The sequence below is a fragment of the Chaetodon trifascialis genome, chromosome 24, assembly GCF_039877785.1.
Source record: "Chaetodon trifascialis isolate fChaTrf1 chromosome 24, fChaTrf1.hap1, whole genome shotgun sequence".
Lineage (NCBI taxonomy): Eukaryota > Metazoa > Chordata > Actinopteri > Chaetodontiformes > Chaetodontidae > Chaetodon > Chaetodon trifascialis.
This window is the reverse complement of record NC_092079.1, coordinates 12,270,344-12,288,402: the sequence shown is the minus strand read 5'-3', so window position 1 is coordinate 12,288,402 and position 18,059 is coordinate 12,270,344. Positions and strand designations below refer to the sequence as shown.

Genomic DNA, 18,059 nt, shown 5'->3' with positions numbered 1-18,059 from the left:
TCCCAAACTCCACCGAAGAGCGTTAGCTAACTTTGTCCCAGCGCGTTAGCCCGTGTAGCTAATCCATGTTAGCATGTTTGTCGCTGTAGTAGCTCTTCATATTAACCTTTTTCATCAATGTGAACTCGTCCCCACAAACTAGCTTCGACACACTCACTTGTTTTTTCTTACTTGAACAAGAAAAAAAAAGTATTTTGTCCATATCTTTTGGAAAGAGCGGCACTCGGCGTCTCCGTCTGTTTTTGATTAGTGGCGCCATGATGCAGTGACGTAGTACCACCCGCGACGCGTATGATGTGTTGTGTTCACGGACCGCTCGGAAAAAGGGCCTCATTTGCTATTCAATGTTATTTTCTTCATCAATAGGGGAAAAAGCAACTGCTTTTTTGTGTTTATGAATTGTCTCGCGGGCCGTCTACTGTCCCGAGGCCGGATGATTTAAGACTTTTCTTTTTTTTTGTGTTTATTCCATTTTATATGGTCATTTAATTGTTTACATTGTACACAGGAAATATGTGTTTCTACTAAGTTAAAATGCACTACTTTGCACTTTGCCCCAGATTTGAGGTCATGTGTGTAGATCAGGAGGGCCCACAGTGGGGCCTACTGGCCAAAGCTGACCCACCATATGGCTCAGTTTGGCCTGCCAAATGTTTCTGGTGGTTAAAAAACATTTAGGTAAGATGTACCTTGCACTTATTCTAGTCCTGGTTAAACAGTAAACACAACAAAGAGTGACTCAAAGAGGCCAGTCAAATCAACATAACTGCGTGCTTTATTGATATACAGTAAAGCATTTTATAATACAGTAGTAAGGCATATATTTGGTGGAATCTGATATGTTGTGAAGTATTGACGCGTTATTTGAAAAATGATGTGAGACTGAAACACAAATGTTAGAAATGAAAAAACAACAAAGAAACCCATCAAATTCAGTGTCTGGATCAAAACAAACCCGTTTGGATCATGCTGAAAGAATATGATGCCAAAAACACACGAGTGTACGACGCCGAGATGCTCACCACGGACTTCTCTGAGTGGTTATACATTAAATAAGGATGGAGTTTACTTTAGTCACACATGCTAATATCGTAACACCTCACACAGCACAAAACAAAGTAGCTGTTTAACCAAAATGTAACACTCTGCTACAACAAACGCATTCTCCAGACCGAAAAACAAATATCTAGTACGTCCCAGGTATGACAGTAGTGCACACGGATTCATCTGTGTAAAATGCTAGTTTTTATAACTGAGTCATATAAATCTATGACAGAGATGAGAAATGCAGTGAATGCATCCAAACATTCAGATCGGAGGCTCCTACAGTGCACTTGAACATGTATGGAGCGATATACAGAATATCTGACATGAATCAATCAGCCAGCAATAATCAATTTTTATCAATTAACAATCTGAGAGGCGTGTGGATTGAGTACAGTAGAGAAATTGCCTCCGGACCAGACTTGGACAATTCATACGAGGTAGAGCTTACGTTACCGGGCATCCTAAAACTCAAATATTTCTCTGTTAACAGAAAAATTCCTCACAAATCATCTCAACTAGCAGCCTTGTAACACTGTAGTGCTCAGATTCAATCAAAATAACATTCTTTTAAGTTCCTCGAACAGAACGCTGTCAGTTTAAAGACCAGTACACAGTGTACTGTGTGTGCTCAACAGGCCCTGAAGACACCTCAGAGGCATCCTGGCGACGCAGAACTGAACATAAATGTACCTTAGAAACACTCAGTAATGGCAGCTTTTCAATATTTTTCTCCAGAAAGGGAATAAACTACTGAAGATGGTCACAGGTAATACTGATAGACTGGAGCGTGTGCATTATCTATTATTCAACGTATCAAGAAATTGCTTGTCGTGGGGTTTTTACTGCTCAGCCTGTGAAGAAAGCTTCCCATAGGCTGAGAGAAAATAACCCTGATGACCTCACAGTGATGTCATCAGGGTTACAATGGCTTGATCTTGGAGGCTTTAAATTTATGAACTTAAGTCTGCACTATAAGACAGAGGTGTTTACCCGACAGAAAGGGTCTGAAAGAGTTGCATTGTGGGAAATGTAGGATCCAGTGTGTTTAAAGGTTCGCCCACGATTTCTCATCATGTGCTAAGTTTTGACGTGACTCTGTTGACTTGCCTCAGTGTTGAATCAGGCCCATTACAGCACACAGCACACTGCTTTGAAAAGGATTACAGGGATGAAAACTGTTGCCAACTGATGGATGAATAGATGGACGGATGAGTGGATAAATGAAGAATTCAAATATAACATGAGGTTTTTCAGCCAAAGCCAAAAAAAAAAAAAAAAAGCTGTAATGTAATGTGGAAATTAGGCACCACCACACGCACACACACGCACGCACACACACTCACAGACAACGTACTGTAAAGATCCAGGATGCCTGCATTACCTTGACAGTAGTGTACGCTGTTGTAGAAAGACATTTTCCTCTTAGAAAGCACCCTTATGATTACAATCATTCTCTTTTTGATACAAATGTCTGAAATGCTTTAGCTGTTTCCCCAATTACAAAGAGATGGCAAATATTCTACCACACTGAACACACGGATTTGTATCTCATCTCTCTTTGACCCCCCCGCCCCCAAAACCCCACTCTTGTTTTATACAATTGCATAGAAGTTTAAAAACCAGCCTCTGTTAATAATAAAACAACTTCGGGACGTTTTAAGAAACTACTGAAATCTACAAGTTATAATGTTTTTCTTTTGTTTTGTACGCGTCATTGCTGGAACCGCAATCCTTCACAAAAATAGACGTTATATATTCTCTTTGTAAACTGTGTTTCCGATCCAGTTGTTTTGACTAGAAAAGCATGCGACAGGTAGGGAGGGGAGGAGAGGGGGGAGGGGCGGGGCGTGGGGCTGAAGGTTGAGGTGGGGGCGGGATCAGAAGGGCAGGGCCTCGTGCTGTTCGGCGCTCTGCTCGTCTGTCATCACGCTGACCAGTGACTCCATGGCTCGGCCCAGATCGTCGGCCATGTGGAACAAACTGCCAATGCTGGGACCTGCAGAGAGAAGAGGAGGAGACGCTTAGACGAGACAGAGACGCCGACAGCGACAAGCGGACACGACGGCAGAGACAGGAACAAGCCGAGGAGTCTACAGCCACGCTAGCCGCTCTGTGACGCCATACACAGGCACAATGGCGCTTTGAGCTTAATGACTAACATAGTTAGCAGTTATAATGTTTACCATGTTCAGCAGTGTGTTAGCATGTTGCTCATTAGCATCAAACACAAAGTACAGCTAAGGCTCATTAGTTTTAGAGGTATCTGGACTTTGACCTGATAAAACCTGATAATCTTTCCAACAGCTGGTGAGATATCTCAGTGTGGACCTCAGTGCTGCCACCCACAGGGCCACACTACCAAAGCCCAGCAGCCTTGAATCAACCCAGAGGGTGGATGTTCAATATGTGCAGGGGTGATGTCTGCACCAAGGAAGCGCCAAGCTCAGCACAGCAGGGAGCGACGGCGATATCTTCCCCTGTCAGGCAGCGTAGACAAAGAGCGGTGTGGCAGCCAGTGTTCATGGCTAAAGCAACACTAAAACTCAATAAGACATCCGCTGCTGCTGCCCACAAATCTACCCCCTCATAGTTAAGCCTCAGAAACACCAATGACTACGTTTATCGCCTGAAATTGTGGCTGAATCTTCCTGTGAGTGCGCCACATTTTCAACGCATCATCCCATCCCCAATACATACGGAGATGTCTGCACACATGGCAGCTTACGCAGCTACGGCGCTAACTCGACTCCCTGCTGTGACCAACGGAGCAGCAGCATGACAGCGGACAGGAAAGGGAAAGGAAATTAAACACAGGGAAGGAGGGAGGACAGGTATTTGGATCTACTTGCTGCAGCAGCCTCATTATTAAGCCAATTATTAGATTTCTCTCGAGACTTCGTGTGCATGGTGCTCGCATGCAGTGAAAATTCTCCGTCAAGGTGGGGAAACGGGATGAGGAGGCGGAGAGGGAGAGAAGGTTGAGCCACTAACCTCTCATGGGTGTCCCCTTCTCCCTCCTGGCTCACGGAGAACAAGAGGAAAGGAAGAAAAGAAAGGAAGAAAAGAAGAAGGAGAAAACAATCAGCGTTGTGTTGGTTACGGAAGAAAGAAAGAAGTGTGAGGGGCTTTTATCTGAGCGTTTACCCTCCCTGTGACTGACGATGCTTTGTTCCTGAACACACATACGAGGTTACCTCCACCTGTAGCTGACGGCTTTAAAGACATGTGTACAGTATATAATGCTAAGTCCACTGTATCTGATGAAGTACACAAGCTGAGAAAAATCCAGAGGACAGAGCTCATTATCACACACACACTCACACACCTGCTCTCCACTCTTTAGGCTACAGTTACCTAGAAATGCTCATCTTTCTGCTAATTAGCTGAGTTACACTTTTAATGAGATCAAAGCTGCAAACTTTCCTCTTTCCTCTGTTTTGAACGCCTGAAGGAGCGCTTCACCTAAAAGGGTTCATTCAAAAACATATTCTTATCCTTTCAGGGGAAAAACAAGACTGCATTTATTGTCTCATATCTGATTTCAGGCCAGTTATTCTGTCGGCTCCTTCAAAATTTCAAGTATCACCTATTGTACTATTGAAGACGAGCTGGTGTCAGTGTGGGTGTTTCATACCCTGGCTATGAGGGAAAGAATTGTTGAGCTGTTCCATCACTTCCTCCAGCCCAGATGCATCTTGGGAAGGGCTGGACAGCTCATCGTCACCTGAAACAGGAAGCAGATGAAGTGTTTCCACGCCGCTGAACTGATGCCCAGTCACATTGTTCACGCGCACCAACATGATGAAGCAGAGCACCGAGTCCGGTGTAGAACAATAACAGCGTGGTCTCTACAAGCTGTGAAAGCACACATCTCTGCTTACATCTCTATTTATAGCCGGCGTGCTTTTAAAAGGGTGGATGCAAATTAAAGGATATAAGTGGGAGTGTGTGTGTGAGTGTGTGTGTTCTTACCCATTGTGTCAGTAGTCTGGCTGGCGGCCACGCGGAGCAGAGGGAGGGAGGAGTCGGACCGCTGAGAGGAGGTGGAAGGAGAGGACAGAGCTGTGCCGTTCACCTTGGAATCAGTCTGACACACACACATAGACACACACACACATTAGATACAAAACAAATTGGCAGCCGTGCCGCACGGCTTAATTAGAGGAGTCGAAAGTGAAGAGTGTGTGTGTGGGACCGAGGAGTTGGCCTGATCCCCGGTCAGCTGTTACTGGCAGGCAGACTGCGGAGGAGCTCAGCTCACTGGTGGGAAACTTCACATCAACTTTGCTTTTTTAATCCCGGACACTAGCTGAGCTCTGTGAGGGTTCGCTGCCTTGCTCAAGGGCACTCAAAGGCAGTTTTGTCATGATTTTGAACACAGTCCGGCGAGGGATCTGAAGCGGCTTTACTCTAAAACTCAGCCACGCTCACTCACTCTGAACTGCTGTTAATCCGCTGCAGGAGAAGACGATTAAAAGCCCTCCAGTCAAACCTCGAATGATGGAAACCACGATGGAAATATGACATTTACGTTTGCGTCTTGTATTGATGTGAGGACGGTTACGGTCTCCTCACACAGCTGATGTTTCTGTCTCGTCGTGGAAGCTTTGGTGGACGCTAAAAGGCCGAATACAACAAACAAACGAGCTCTCCCTGCTGTCAGGAGGGTCGCCATCAAACCCGCGTTGTGTGTGTTTATGGCCTGCCTCTGCCTGTGTGCTTTGCTATGTACGCATCCTTGTGCTGTGTCATATTTCCAGCGGGCTACTGCTTAAAATGTTTGGTTGAATTACTCAGTTCTGTCTAATAAGCGACGACAGGAGACCCTTGAAAAAGTGCAGCCTCGGGGCCCATGACCACCTTCATCAGCCGCTGGGGTTGACATGATATGGGTCAAACATCACATGGTTTTGCACATGATGCTGAGTGCTAATGTTTTGAAAAGCACTGAGGTATGTAATAGGTGTTCATGGGCAGACCCCAACCTGAGGACCCCAGACCTGGATCCACATTTTAAAAGGTCAGTCAGCTCCAGGCTGGGCCCAGGTCAGGTGAGCATTACGTGTGAAGTGGTGGCCGTGCTCATCGTGAGGGGACGGTATTGTAATTTACGTTTGGATGAGAAAGTGCAGGCTGGGAAATAAAGTGAAGAAACAACAGATGAAAGCTAATCAGCAGCGCTAACGTTAGCTGCTGTGACAACAACAAGCAACTGTTCCAATAGTTCAAAAGGGCAAACGTGTCATGTTTAGAGCCGTGAAGACTTGTGGGTGCCCCAGTGTGAGTCCGTGGACGAGTACCTGCTCGAGCAGCTGTCTGAGCCGGTGCAGTTGGGACTCCAGCTGTTTGTTGTGGTCCTCCAGTATCTGCATCCGGGCTTCCAGACGTCCTTTGTGCTGCCGCAGGAGTTTGGCCTCGGCGATGAGCTCGGCGTCGCGCGCGCTCTGCGGTGACACCGGGAGCATCTCCGGGGGTGACGGCAGCGGGGACAGGCCCTTCCTGTCGTGGGCCTTCTTCAGACGGTCGTACTCAGACTGTAGCTTCCTGCGGTGAAGGCAGAGGAACGAGACTCTTAATCTGACAGGCGTGTGTTTTATTGATTATAGAGGGGAAGCTGGGTCACTGTGGATATAAACAAAACAGCAAACATCCATCAGGAACAGCCACCCCCCATGCATGAGGCAGCCACTTTTTATCTTTTCCCCCAAGTTTAAACAATATCCCCTTGTTGGTATGAAAGGGAGGGCTGAGAGGAGGAAGCACATCAGGAGGGATAACACAGGACTGTGTCTGCTAAATATCTGCAGTTCACAGCCACAGTCTTCACTGACTCATATTTGAGGACATTTGTATTCTCGGACTGATGAAATACAAGGCAAGAGAGGAGGACGCTGCTACTTGGCTGCCCTTACAAAGTGAATTTTTACAGGGGTTGAAAATTTGTGTAATGTAATTATGGACATTTTCAGAACCTGTTGAACCCTGTCAGATAAACACATAAATCCAAGCTTGCACTTGAAGCAAACATGCAAATTAAAGCCGTGGTTTGTGTGGCCGGTTGGAGAAGACGAGAAAACCTCTGAAGAAGCCACATTTACACTTACAGCATTGGTTGTAGAAACGCATGAACTTTTAGGAACCTGTCAGGCTCTTTGTTATTGGTGCAAAATCAGGACAGTTTAACAACTTATCATATCGCCAACAGGAGATAAAGACGAGCTGTTCTCTGACCTGTTCTCCAGCTCCAGGTCATTGAGGACCCTCTCCAGCTCTCCTTTCTCCTCCGTTTCCATGGAGATGAGGATCTGGGCGGGGCTGCGGGGCTGGCTGAGAGGAGAGCCTTGGTTCAGAGACTGGCAGTAGTGCTGGATCAACATGTGCTCGTCATCGCTGCAAACGCACGCATGCACACACACACAGCGCACACACCCACCAGTGATGGGCAGACATACACACACATTCACATCGCCACAGAAACGCCAGTGCATGTATGCACACGCACACGCACACGCACGCACACACACACAGAGGAAGATAAAGAAAAAGAAAATCAGCAAGTGAATGAAACTGCAGCAGTGAACAGGTCTGCACCACAGAAGAAGAATCTAAAACACAGTGTGGACAGAGAGAGGACAGAGCTGGCTTCTGCGACGCCGGATTTTCGGAGGGATTCGATTGGCCAGCTCTGACCGATCACACGCGCGGCCCGCGGTGTTTTGGAGGAGTTCAATCAGGCCAGGTATTTAGCCGGCGCTGCGCTCACTGCACTGCTTTCAGCCCAGCCAACCTTCCGCTCTGAATACTAAAGGAGCTGCAGATACGCGCTGTTTGAAAACAACAAATCTCCTTTAAGATGACGTGAAGCTGACTTACTGAAAGTAAAACTCATTATGGTAGGAGTGTGTAGCTCTCAGCTCTGGTTAAAAATAGCCTCTCGATGCTTCCTGCTCATCTTACTCACTTTACCAACCACGCTTCACGTTGAAAGGTGTGCGTTACACTGGAGCCATATTTAACTTCGTAATTGTATTAATCACAAGTTTATCTTTGCAGGTCATTTCAGGTCCTTCCATGCGCATCTATTATATTTTCAGCTTCATATTCCCTCAAGGGAAATTTGTCTTGCAGCCACATTGAATATATAATGCAAATAGATTTGCACATAAGATACATAAAACATACTGAAATACATGCATCTGAACACGTCCAGAGGCTGTTTTCTGTGTTCATCTGTGACATACGTTCAGATTTTACAACAACAAAACAAAAACAATCATTTTCTTTGTGGCTTCTTGGTCTTATTTTTAGGGATGCTGCAAAAAATGTATTATAAACTGGGGCTCTTGACAAATACAGGTCTTTGTCAGACAGGGACAGTCTGTATAACCAAAGATATCATCAAGTTGCATTATGGGAAGTGAAGGATCCAGTGGTTTTGGGGTCTCGTGAGGATGACTCGGCCTCTACTGATTTACTTTTATTTCGCACTCCTCCATACAACTTAATACAAGTTAATATCAAACTGATGGAATACCTCTTAAATCACTTATAAAATATTAAAAATAATAAACACGATTTGTTGATTTGTTGTTGATTTCTGTATCAGGGGTTTTTTCTCTGCTGTTAATTCTGGATTTCTGTGATGTAGAGTTGCAGCCACCGCGCTGCAGGAGATGAATAAAACACTAAACGATCTGGACTCATCAGACGGGTGTAAACAGGATTTACGAGTTTCAGGGCATCTGGAGGCTCTGGCTGTTAAAAAAGCACCGTTGCTGGGGTTTCAGCAGCTTCACTGTGAGCAAAAACAAAAGCGACTTTTGGAATGCACAGATGTTTTTGGCTGGTGCTGAAATTCAAATGGAGAAATAAAGCAGCAGCAACATTTTGCTGCAAAATCGATCCATTTCAATGTAATCACTATCTGTGTAGTAAATCTGCATTAAATCTTTGAGCAGTGAATTTGCACTGCTGACCAATAGGAAGCCCTCTTGACTCTTATTTAACCTCCTCTGTCAGAGTGGAAAGTGCTGCTATCACAAACACGCCTGTTGAATAAACCGTGTGAACTTATTATCCCATTAGCAACTCAGCTAACTGTCACTTGGCTAACTAGCTCGGAGAACCTTTCCCGTCCCCGTTAATACTGAATGAAATGCAAATATGTGACGTGCTGACTGGCAGCTTGTTGGCATGTTAACGCTGCCTTTTTCTGGTGAGACCTTAACGCTTCAGAAGACAAAGACGCTCGCTGCGATCACGACGATTTTGACGATGACCAGAGTTTTCTGTTCCTCTCTCTGTGCCAAGCAAAACATCCTGTTTAAAATAATGAAATTCCTTTGCCCTATTGTAAACACAACATTTTTCAAAGAAAGGGGACCAGAGAAAGCAAAAGCATAGATACAGTGATGAGTTTAAACAGATGAATATCAGACCTACTCGTACTCTCTTTACTTGGGATGCAGGGATTTTGTTAACGAGCTGCATTTATATCCCAATTATAAACACCCAGAGAAAATCTCATCCAATGAACACAAGATGTGCTGATATCACCTGGTAATATAAGGAATATATCTGTATGGGATATGATGATGCAAACGGGAATAACACCATTTCATGAGCCTGTTTTCAGAACACTGAGCACATGTAAACACTGTAAACACAACCAGCCAATGGAAACAAAGAAGACAGAGCCAGGTCACACACAGCGAGCCAATCAGTGAGTGAGGAGGTTGGCAAAACAAAAGAAACAAACAAAAAGCGGTTCTCACATGCTCTCATTGGGTGAGATACTGTCATTCAGATAAGAGCCATTACGATTCTCCATTTCTGCTAACCTGCGGAGGGGGAAGAAACAGAGCAGTCAGTCCCAAAACCAAAAGGTCGAGCAATTAGCAGAGTCTAGAGGGAAAATACGGATATGACTGTGGCTCTTCAGGGCGTGATCTAAAGTGCAGATTGATATGAAAACTCGTTAGGTCCTGTCATGGGTCATCTAACTTCTAACCAACTCAATGAAGGCTGGTTTTCGGTGCTTGAAAGGGGAGGAAAATGAGGCCTGGTGTCTCCGGTTACACTAATTATGTGCAAACAGCAGCAGGAATAATGGAGAATTTGGTGAAGCTCATAATGGTGGGCTGTTTTATTTGAGCCTGCTGGAGTTCCTCTGTGTTTGGCACATGTTGTTATCATTTTATCCCGAGCAGATGAAATGTTTGACACCCACACGCTGTGTGCAGCCCTCTGTCTATTGCCTTGCCACTTTATTTTATAGTGTTTACAACCGATGCACTACAAACTGAAGCTCCATCTTCAGTATCTGGCCTCTTTATGTTTTATACAAGTTGGCTTGTGTTGCCTTGAAAGCTGCCTTATAAAAGAGGCAGTTGGCAGACCTCTGACACTTAATACTGCTATCTGCTTTTCAATTTTATACGACTCACTTGTGTAACTGCCTTTTTAACTGATTTACTGTAGTTGATGTGGGAAGAAGAGAAGTCTCAAATTTTATCATAACATATGCAAAGCTGCATTCAAACAGAGGAGCAAAGGGTCAAACCAGGGATAGTTTGATAGAAACTGGTTTCTTTAAAGATATAATACTACTTTCTTATTCTGTAAAAAGAGTAATTAAACATATTTGCTTCTTTTGCAAAGAGTTAGATGACAAGATAGATAAAACTCATGTCTGTGCATTACCTGTAGAGCTAAAGCCAGGAGTTGATTAGCTTAGCTTAGCATAAAGACTGGAAACAGGAGCAGAGAGCTAGCTTGGTCCAAAGCTGAGAGATTTTTGACGCTTCATTTTGGTACAAACAAAAAACACATGTTAATCAAAGAGTTTTAGAAAAGCTGCCGAGTGGGTTTTTATTTTTTAACAACTCTGGAGTGACAGACGCTAGCTGCCTGCTTCAGACTTCAAGCTAAGCTAAGCTAAGATAGCCATCTTCAGACTCTACCATGAGACAAGAGAGTAATATTAATCTTAAACTAGTAGTAAAGTGGTAACATTTGAGAAATACTTTGAAATTTGGCAAAATGGGCTATTTATTGTCTTGTCTGTATGCCAAATATGAAGCTCATTAGCTTAGCTTAGCATAAAGGGAAAACAGCCAGTCCAAAGTTGAAAAATATGCCTGCCAACGTCTCCAAAGCTAATTAACGCTGCTGTATAACGGAACAAGCTTTACGAGACTTAGTGCTGCAATCATACATTGTTCTGACTGTACATTTAAATACTGCGAATCGCTGGCAGGTACGACATCTCCCAGTTGGTGGAGGGAACCACAAGGCAGTTTACGGTTACTTTGAAATAAAATCCAGTGTTGACTCAGTTGATTCAGCTAATCAATACGCAGCTGTTAATGAACTGCTACATATGTAACACGAGCAAAGCAGCTAATTCAGGCTGTTTATCGGGTGTGATGACAAGGCTAGCTGCTCCCTCCGGCTTCTCGTCTTTATGCTAAAAGCAAATCCCTCGCTGGGTCTAGCTCCAGATTTTTAAGTGAGAAAAAGCATTCTGTAATATGGTTGAACTGATCCTTTAAGAGGAGAAAACAAACAAAAAAGCCTGATTTTATCTTTGAAGAAACCAGTGTCGTGTCCATTTGAACAAACCTCCCGGCCCTGTCACTATCTCCACCGGATCAGCTTCCTGGTGGCTGGAGTGCCTGCCCGAGAAAGTGGAGAGATTTTGGGCTTTATCAGCAGCCAAAAAAAATAAAAAAAGCTCGATGCTTGGCAGCGAGCGTTTAAGCAGATGGACTGTGACAGACTGGCATCTGCCCAGGCCGGTGCGTCTGTACTTATAAGCTGCTGCACGCTACAGAAACAAGCGATAACCCCGCGGTCTGGGGGCCATCAGCTCCCTCCAGGCTTAATTATGTTACTTCTTCGCCCTACCACCTTCCTTTAATCTGCTAGATGCTATCTGGGATCTGCCAGATCGAGACGCTCTGGGGGCTGAGAGCACAGGGCTGGAGGGGGTGAGTGTGACTCAGCATGTGCGTCCGTCAGCGCGTGCCGCTGTGTGTTTGTGTATTTGTGTGTGTGTGTTTGTGTGTGTGTTAGCCTGAGGCAGCAGTGAGTGGTGTCAAACACTCTCTGGCAGGGATCAAAGACCGGGCCTGTGGCTCCGACCTCACGCTGACTCCGCTGAGGGATGCCAACAGCGCCCGGCTGACTGATTGGAGGACCGATTGATCGACTGCTTTGATTGACTCATTGTTTGATTGATTTGACTGCTTCTTGTCCCTCAGCGGTGGGTTTTTTTGGGAGCGGTTAGGATCACTGCAAAATGAAGGAACACTGAAATGTTTTGGTGAATAAGCTCTGATTGACTCAGTGTGGCACCACAACGATATTGATGGCTTTTCTCTCCGTGGGTTCGGTATTGATGAGGTTTTCGAGGGCACATGCTGGCGCACTGGATGGTGCAAGCAACATCTCAGATGCATTAGCATACGCATACGCTGGCCTCGCACTGCAGAGCGCTTATTCACCAAAAAGTCAATGCATCGCTTTATCATGAGTACAGATTCAGTTTGTACTGTATGCAAAGGGATATCTTGACATTTTAGTTCAGCCTCGTACTATTCATCACTTCCATTATCACCTGACTGAAAAATCATTCTAGCATTTAATCTAATGGTGCTGCTGGCTGTAACTTCAGACATAAGTCCTGCTTTTCTTTGATAATATGTTTAAGGAAAGATAGAGACTTCAACATAAAATGGCACTCAAATGCAGTCTGTCAAGGTATCCCGTTCTCCGTCTTTAAATAATCAACAATCGTGCATCAACTACTTTCAAACACTGACATATACAGCCATAAATATCTGGAACATTGATGTGAGTTAGTCGTTTTAGCGGTTAAAGGTACAGGAAACTCACAGCTGTGACTGAATACGCATCAGTTTCTTTATCTGTCCTCATCTGTCCCTTTATTTCCTGGGTCATACTGTGGGTTTTGCCACGTAACACAAGTCCCACAATACATCTGCCTTTCATGACGGTGATGACGTGCAGTTTTTACTGAAGGTATTTATTCAACTACACTTTATGAGGGACTCATTGCTTTATTAGATTAGATTTACTGTACGTTTTCAGGTCATAACATACTTTAATTATTGCACAGTCGCCACAGTAACTGCATTTATATTACTGATGATTTGCAGAGATCGTGATGGCCTAATATGGGATGAGAGAGGCGACCTCTTGACTTCCCGCTCAAACGTACTTTTATCTGACTTTTGACCATAAAACGTTCAAGTAGCTCATTTCAATGACAAAAAATAGGTTTGTTTGTCGTTTGTGGCAAGATTTTCTGCAGAATATGACGAAAACAAGCCTCACCTTCCTCCCTCCTTCTCTGCCTGCAACACACGGCTAACAATTGTTACTTTAATTCATTATTTATTCATGTATTTGTCCACAACTCTCACTAAGTGGAGGCTGCTGCATAAGCAGATGACGAATGATGGCAGTTCTAATAATATAAAATATGTCTTCTAGGGGAACTTAGAACTGCATAAACACTTCACACTTGCTTACAATATACTGTTCCTACAGAACAAGTCGATACGGAGGAAGTTTCCTGTACTTTTAACTCATCTTCAGCGTATTATAGAAGATACAGACATCAATTGGCGTCTATACTAATTATTATGCCAACAAGAAGCAAGAACAGACTGTATATGACATGTGACTGAAAGGCAGGTTCACATCTTCATGTTAATCAAAGCGTTTAACGATACTGCTCGTACTTCATTACTGAAATAGACTCACTGGGTTGCGAACAACTAAAACAAACTCCATCTGTCACTTGTACACGAAGCTCTCGCTAGATGGGAATAATCTCGCTCTGAGGCGAAAACAACCCTAATTTGTGACGAACGCCACAAAGCTCTTTCACGATCAACTTTTCGATTTATTAAGTGCAGCGAACACGAGCGTGTTGACCGAAAGTTCCCCAGAAATGCGTCAGCAAAGAATTAGGGCAACCGATCCCCTGTGAGTTAACGGCTGCTTGAACACAGAGAGGGGAAAGACAGGCATCCCAATGCAGGAAGCGTGCTGCACTTTATCATTTTCTCCAAATTCATTATTCCAAATCACATCAATCAACATGTTTCTGGTGTCTGGGAGAGCTCTCTGGAGGAGCCATTATCTGTAGCGCTCGTAGGGCTGAGGGGAGCAGTGGGGAATGCAAAAAGTGGAGCACAAGGAAGGTTACTTCCTGTTCGCAACACTGTGAGTCTACGCTGCGAGGAGCTGCTGCTGAATGCAGATAGCGTGTTACCGGTTGGCGTAGTGCTCGATCCGAGTGTGCGTGTCGTCATGCGAGAGCTGAGGGGACGATCCGGGCCTGCGACAGAGGGAGAAACAGACAGGAAAAAGAGAGACTCATGAATCCAACCAGGAGGGACTCATTAAACCCAACGCACACACACACACGTGCACAAGCCGCATGAATGCACAGGAGAGCCATGAGCGGAGCGACAGTATGAGGCACAGATGTGTGGCGGTGTGAAATGCTCTGTAAATAAGCTCCCCGCTTGTATCCTGCACTCCCGGCTTGGAATACATTTGCCTGCACTTCAAACAACGCGTCAGATCTGACATGTCACACCTCGTCTTCTGAGGGAAAGATCAGTGTTTTGACATCATTAACCAGAAATCTCCCAGGATCCTAACAGCTTTCCCTGCAGTGTTTCAGTCCTTGAGAAATTAAGGTCTGACTTTAAAATCCCGAAAACTTCCCTTTGCAAGGGCACCTTGACGGCTGGAAGTTTTATCTGCCGAGAGCCCAAACAGACGAGTTTTCACCACAAAGTAAAGGTGGATGAAGAATAAAAAATGCCAGGATAATACGAATCATTGCGCTGTTGAATCATATAGTGCTGTGGTGCATCACCAGCGCCTGCAGCAGCATGACGATTGAACGTTTACAAGGCATCAATATAACAATCACAGTCATGTCCTCCCAATGACTGTAAAGTCATAGAAACTAGTTCCTTTACATGTTTTAAAGAAGTCTTGTTTTCACCTCTTCTGATCATTTAACCAAACAGCGTCTAAGAGAAAGATCTCAGATCCGCAGACCCCAGAACGAGCATGCGCTTTAATGTCATACTGGAAGATAACCAGTGCTTTAAGGCCACTGAACACTATACTTTTCTGGGAGCTTAGGTGGAGTAGCCAGACATAAGTACATATTAACTCTGTAAGACAACCCTGGTGTTTATAAGGCAGCAATGCAGCAGCGTCTGCCACTTAACTGGGCTCAAAATCATTGTTAAAAGAGTTTAATTAAGTGATAATTTGAGGTTTTTACCGGCCGGGATAGTTTTCATGTTTGCAGTCAGAGTCAGGGGTGACTCACCCTGAATCACAGACCTGCAGGGTGATGTGGGGTCAAACAGCAGCAGCAGCAGCGAGAAGCTGTGAGACGTAAACCCACCAGAGCTTCAGACGACATGACACTACACAACGAGTGTGAAATGGGCGGAGGCGAGCGAGCGAGTGTGTCCGTTTGAGCGGGAGGATATCTGAGCATGACGCTGATAGAAAGTGAATGTACAAGTTCAGTGTGTGTGTGTGTGTGTGTGTGTGTGTGTGTGTGTGTGTGTGTGTGTGTGTGTGTGTGAGAGAGAGAGAGAGCCAGGTACTCACGCATGGTCTACGGGCCAGAAGTTGATCAGAGTGACAGGACTGCAAGACAAAAAAACGTGAGATAATGACACAGGAAGTGGGAGGACACCGCACAGCAAGGCATGATGGGAGCTGTAGTATGGAAGGTAGCGCATGGTGGGAGGTGGGGGGGGGGGCTGGGACGCCAGACTGGCACGAACAAGACAGTGTGATACAATATGAGTTATAGAGCACAGGCGTGCGCACACACACACACGCACACGCACACGCACACACACACACACACACACACACACACACACACACACACACACACACACACACACACACACACACACACACACACACACACACACACCAGCACTATTGATAAGGAACTGATTATTTATTGAGCTGTTACATTTTCATTAATCAAACAAGCAGAACACAAAACCAGCTCAGGTGTGACAAACACTCATATGACGCCAGGTGTCAACCTTAATGCGTGCATGCACTTGCAAGTGAGTGTATTTGTCTTTAAATAACACAATATAAAAGGATGCGTGTGCGTTGTTGCGCTGCAGAAGGACACACACTGCGTGCACGTGCATTCTGTGTGTGTGTTTTAACAGTCTCACATTAGCTTCAACCTTCGAGCCCGTCGTTCATCACTTTGAACTATAAAGCTTTTACAAGATTGTGCGTCGTCGTGTTTCTTCTTTCTGGCCTTGAATGAGCGACAGCGACACGTTCATCACTCTCCTGGAAGTGCCGATATCTCCGTTATTACTGACTGCCTTTCCTCCGGCCAACAGTCGTGTTAGAGCTTATTTAGATTTCCATTATCATTAATATTCATGATGGATTGACTGAAACATCAGCACCTTAGCTTATCGTAGATATACAGCTTAGTTTACAGGCGGCGTGAGTCTCGCACTTCTCTTTGTCCCACATCTGAAGTATCAGCTGATGAGATCATTCAGGGGCCAAAAAAGTCAGATTTTTATTTTATGTGTCCGTCCATAATTAACACTTGAGAGCTCTGGGGTCTGAGCCAATCCTCCAAGGACCCCACTTATCTCTCCTGTCACATACAATAGCAATGCCTCGCTCGGATTGGCTGGCTTGCCTTTTGAAAGGAACAGTTGGACATTTTTGCCAAACACACTCGCTCACTTTCTTTGGCGAGACCGTCGCTGGGACAGTTTCTCGGCTCTGAGCGGACTCCCCGCGGTGAGTTGTCCCAGAAAGTTCAAACGTAGCCTAGTTTCAGCTGAATCTCTGACTCAGGATGCAGTTCATGACCTATTGAGGTTGCACCAGCTCAAATTTCAATTATGAAGGGATTCTGATAAAAAATGTTTGTTTTGACTCTTAAATATTGAAATCATTCAGGATCTGGTCATGACTCTAAATAAGGAATCTATGTTATAAATTCAGTTTTTTCTCTGTTTCTTGGCTCTTTAAGAGTCTCGGCCTTTCTCGCATCCCTCAACAATGAGAAGCATCAAACACGCGCTCGACATGGATAAACAAACTAAATGTGTAATGTGTAGGCAGCAAACACGCGAGGAGCTGGAAACCAATTTTGAACACACACGCCGCTGCACAAACACCATCACAGCTAAATCTGCTATCAAACCGTGGCTACGCTCTGAATAGTGAGACTTATGAGTGTTTGAGTGCGTGTCCTCTGATTCAGGTCACATTAGTGGGAGTGCCTCTCAGTGTGTGATAAAACCTGTTTTTGTGCGAGAGACTCACGTTTCCATGTTGTCTCCCTCCAGGATGGTCTGGACAGGCAGGTAGCCCATGCGTGGGTGTTTGGCGAAGTAACGCTTGGTCCTGAACTTGTTCTTCAGCACCTTGGCAAAGTCCCTGACATCCTCCCCTGATGTAGTCTGGAGAGAGACGGGGCACAAAGGCGGCTTTGTTCACTCATGGGAGTGGGGCACAAACACACACACACACACACACACACACACACACACACACACACACACACACACACACACACACACACACACACACACACACACACACACACACACACACACACACACACACCTTTCAGTCCACGCCGCTCATTTATCTCCAGCTCTTTTGCCTTTATTCACACTTCTAGTGAGCGAAGTTAACGCCCTCATTCTCAGGTCTGAGTGTGTCATTACAGTTACTAGACAGAGGAACACATTTATGACTCTCAGCTGCAGCTCCAGCGTCTTTATTTCAGCCCTGGGCCTGCGCTTAAGAAGCCAGTTCAGCCCTCTGGATGTTAAATATACGCAGGTTCACTGCTGCAAAAGCAGGTGGATAGTATTTGTTAGGTGATTTGGCAAAAAGTTATTTCATGCCCTCTTTAAAGTTTCCTCTGT

At 45.0% G+C, this 18,059-nt stretch overlaps 2 protein-coding genes across 8 annotated transcripts in view; one reads left to right on the top strand and one right to left on the bottom strand.

Annotated features, from left to right (window-relative positions):
- Positions 1 to 18,059, top strand: part of LOC139352111 (calcipressin-1-like) — a 248,609-nt gene that overhangs the window by 69,906 nt on the left and 160,644 nt on the right. The gene's annotated exons all lie outside the window — the stretch shown is intronic.
- Positions 753 to 18,059, bottom strand: part of dmd (dystrophin) — a 166,624-nt gene continuing 149,317 nt past the window's right edge. For 3 of the 7 annotated variants that reach the window (XM_070994174.1, XM_070994172.1, XM_070994175.1), the window contains 10 exons: positions 17,449 to 17,585; positions 15,727 to 15,765; positions 14,354 to 14,419; positions 9,822 to 9,887; positions 7,279 to 7,437; positions 6,348 to 6,591; positions 5,020 to 5,134; positions 4,682 to 4,771; positions 4,039 to 4,064; positions 753 to 3,043 (listed from right to left, as the gene is read on the bottom strand). In XM_070994174.1, coding sequence (XP_070850275.1) covers positions 4,042 to 4,064; positions 4,682 to 4,771; positions 5,020 to 5,134; positions 6,348 to 6,591; positions 7,279 to 7,437; positions 9,822 to 9,887; positions 14,354 to 14,419; positions 15,727 to 15,765; positions 17,449 to 17,585 — 939 coding nt within the window. In that variant the 3' untranslated portion in view covers positions 753 to 3,043; positions 4,039 to 4,041. Of the gene's footprint in view, positions 3,044 to 4,038; positions 4,065 to 4,681; positions 4,772 to 5,019; positions 5,135 to 6,347; positions 6,592 to 7,278; positions 7,438 to 9,821; positions 9,888 to 14,353; positions 14,420 to 15,726; positions 15,766 to 17,444; positions 17,586 to 18,059 lie in introns of those variants that run through there. The other 4 variants (XM_070994173.1, XM_070994176.1, XM_070994178.1 and 1 more) reach the window with 4 other exon arrangements.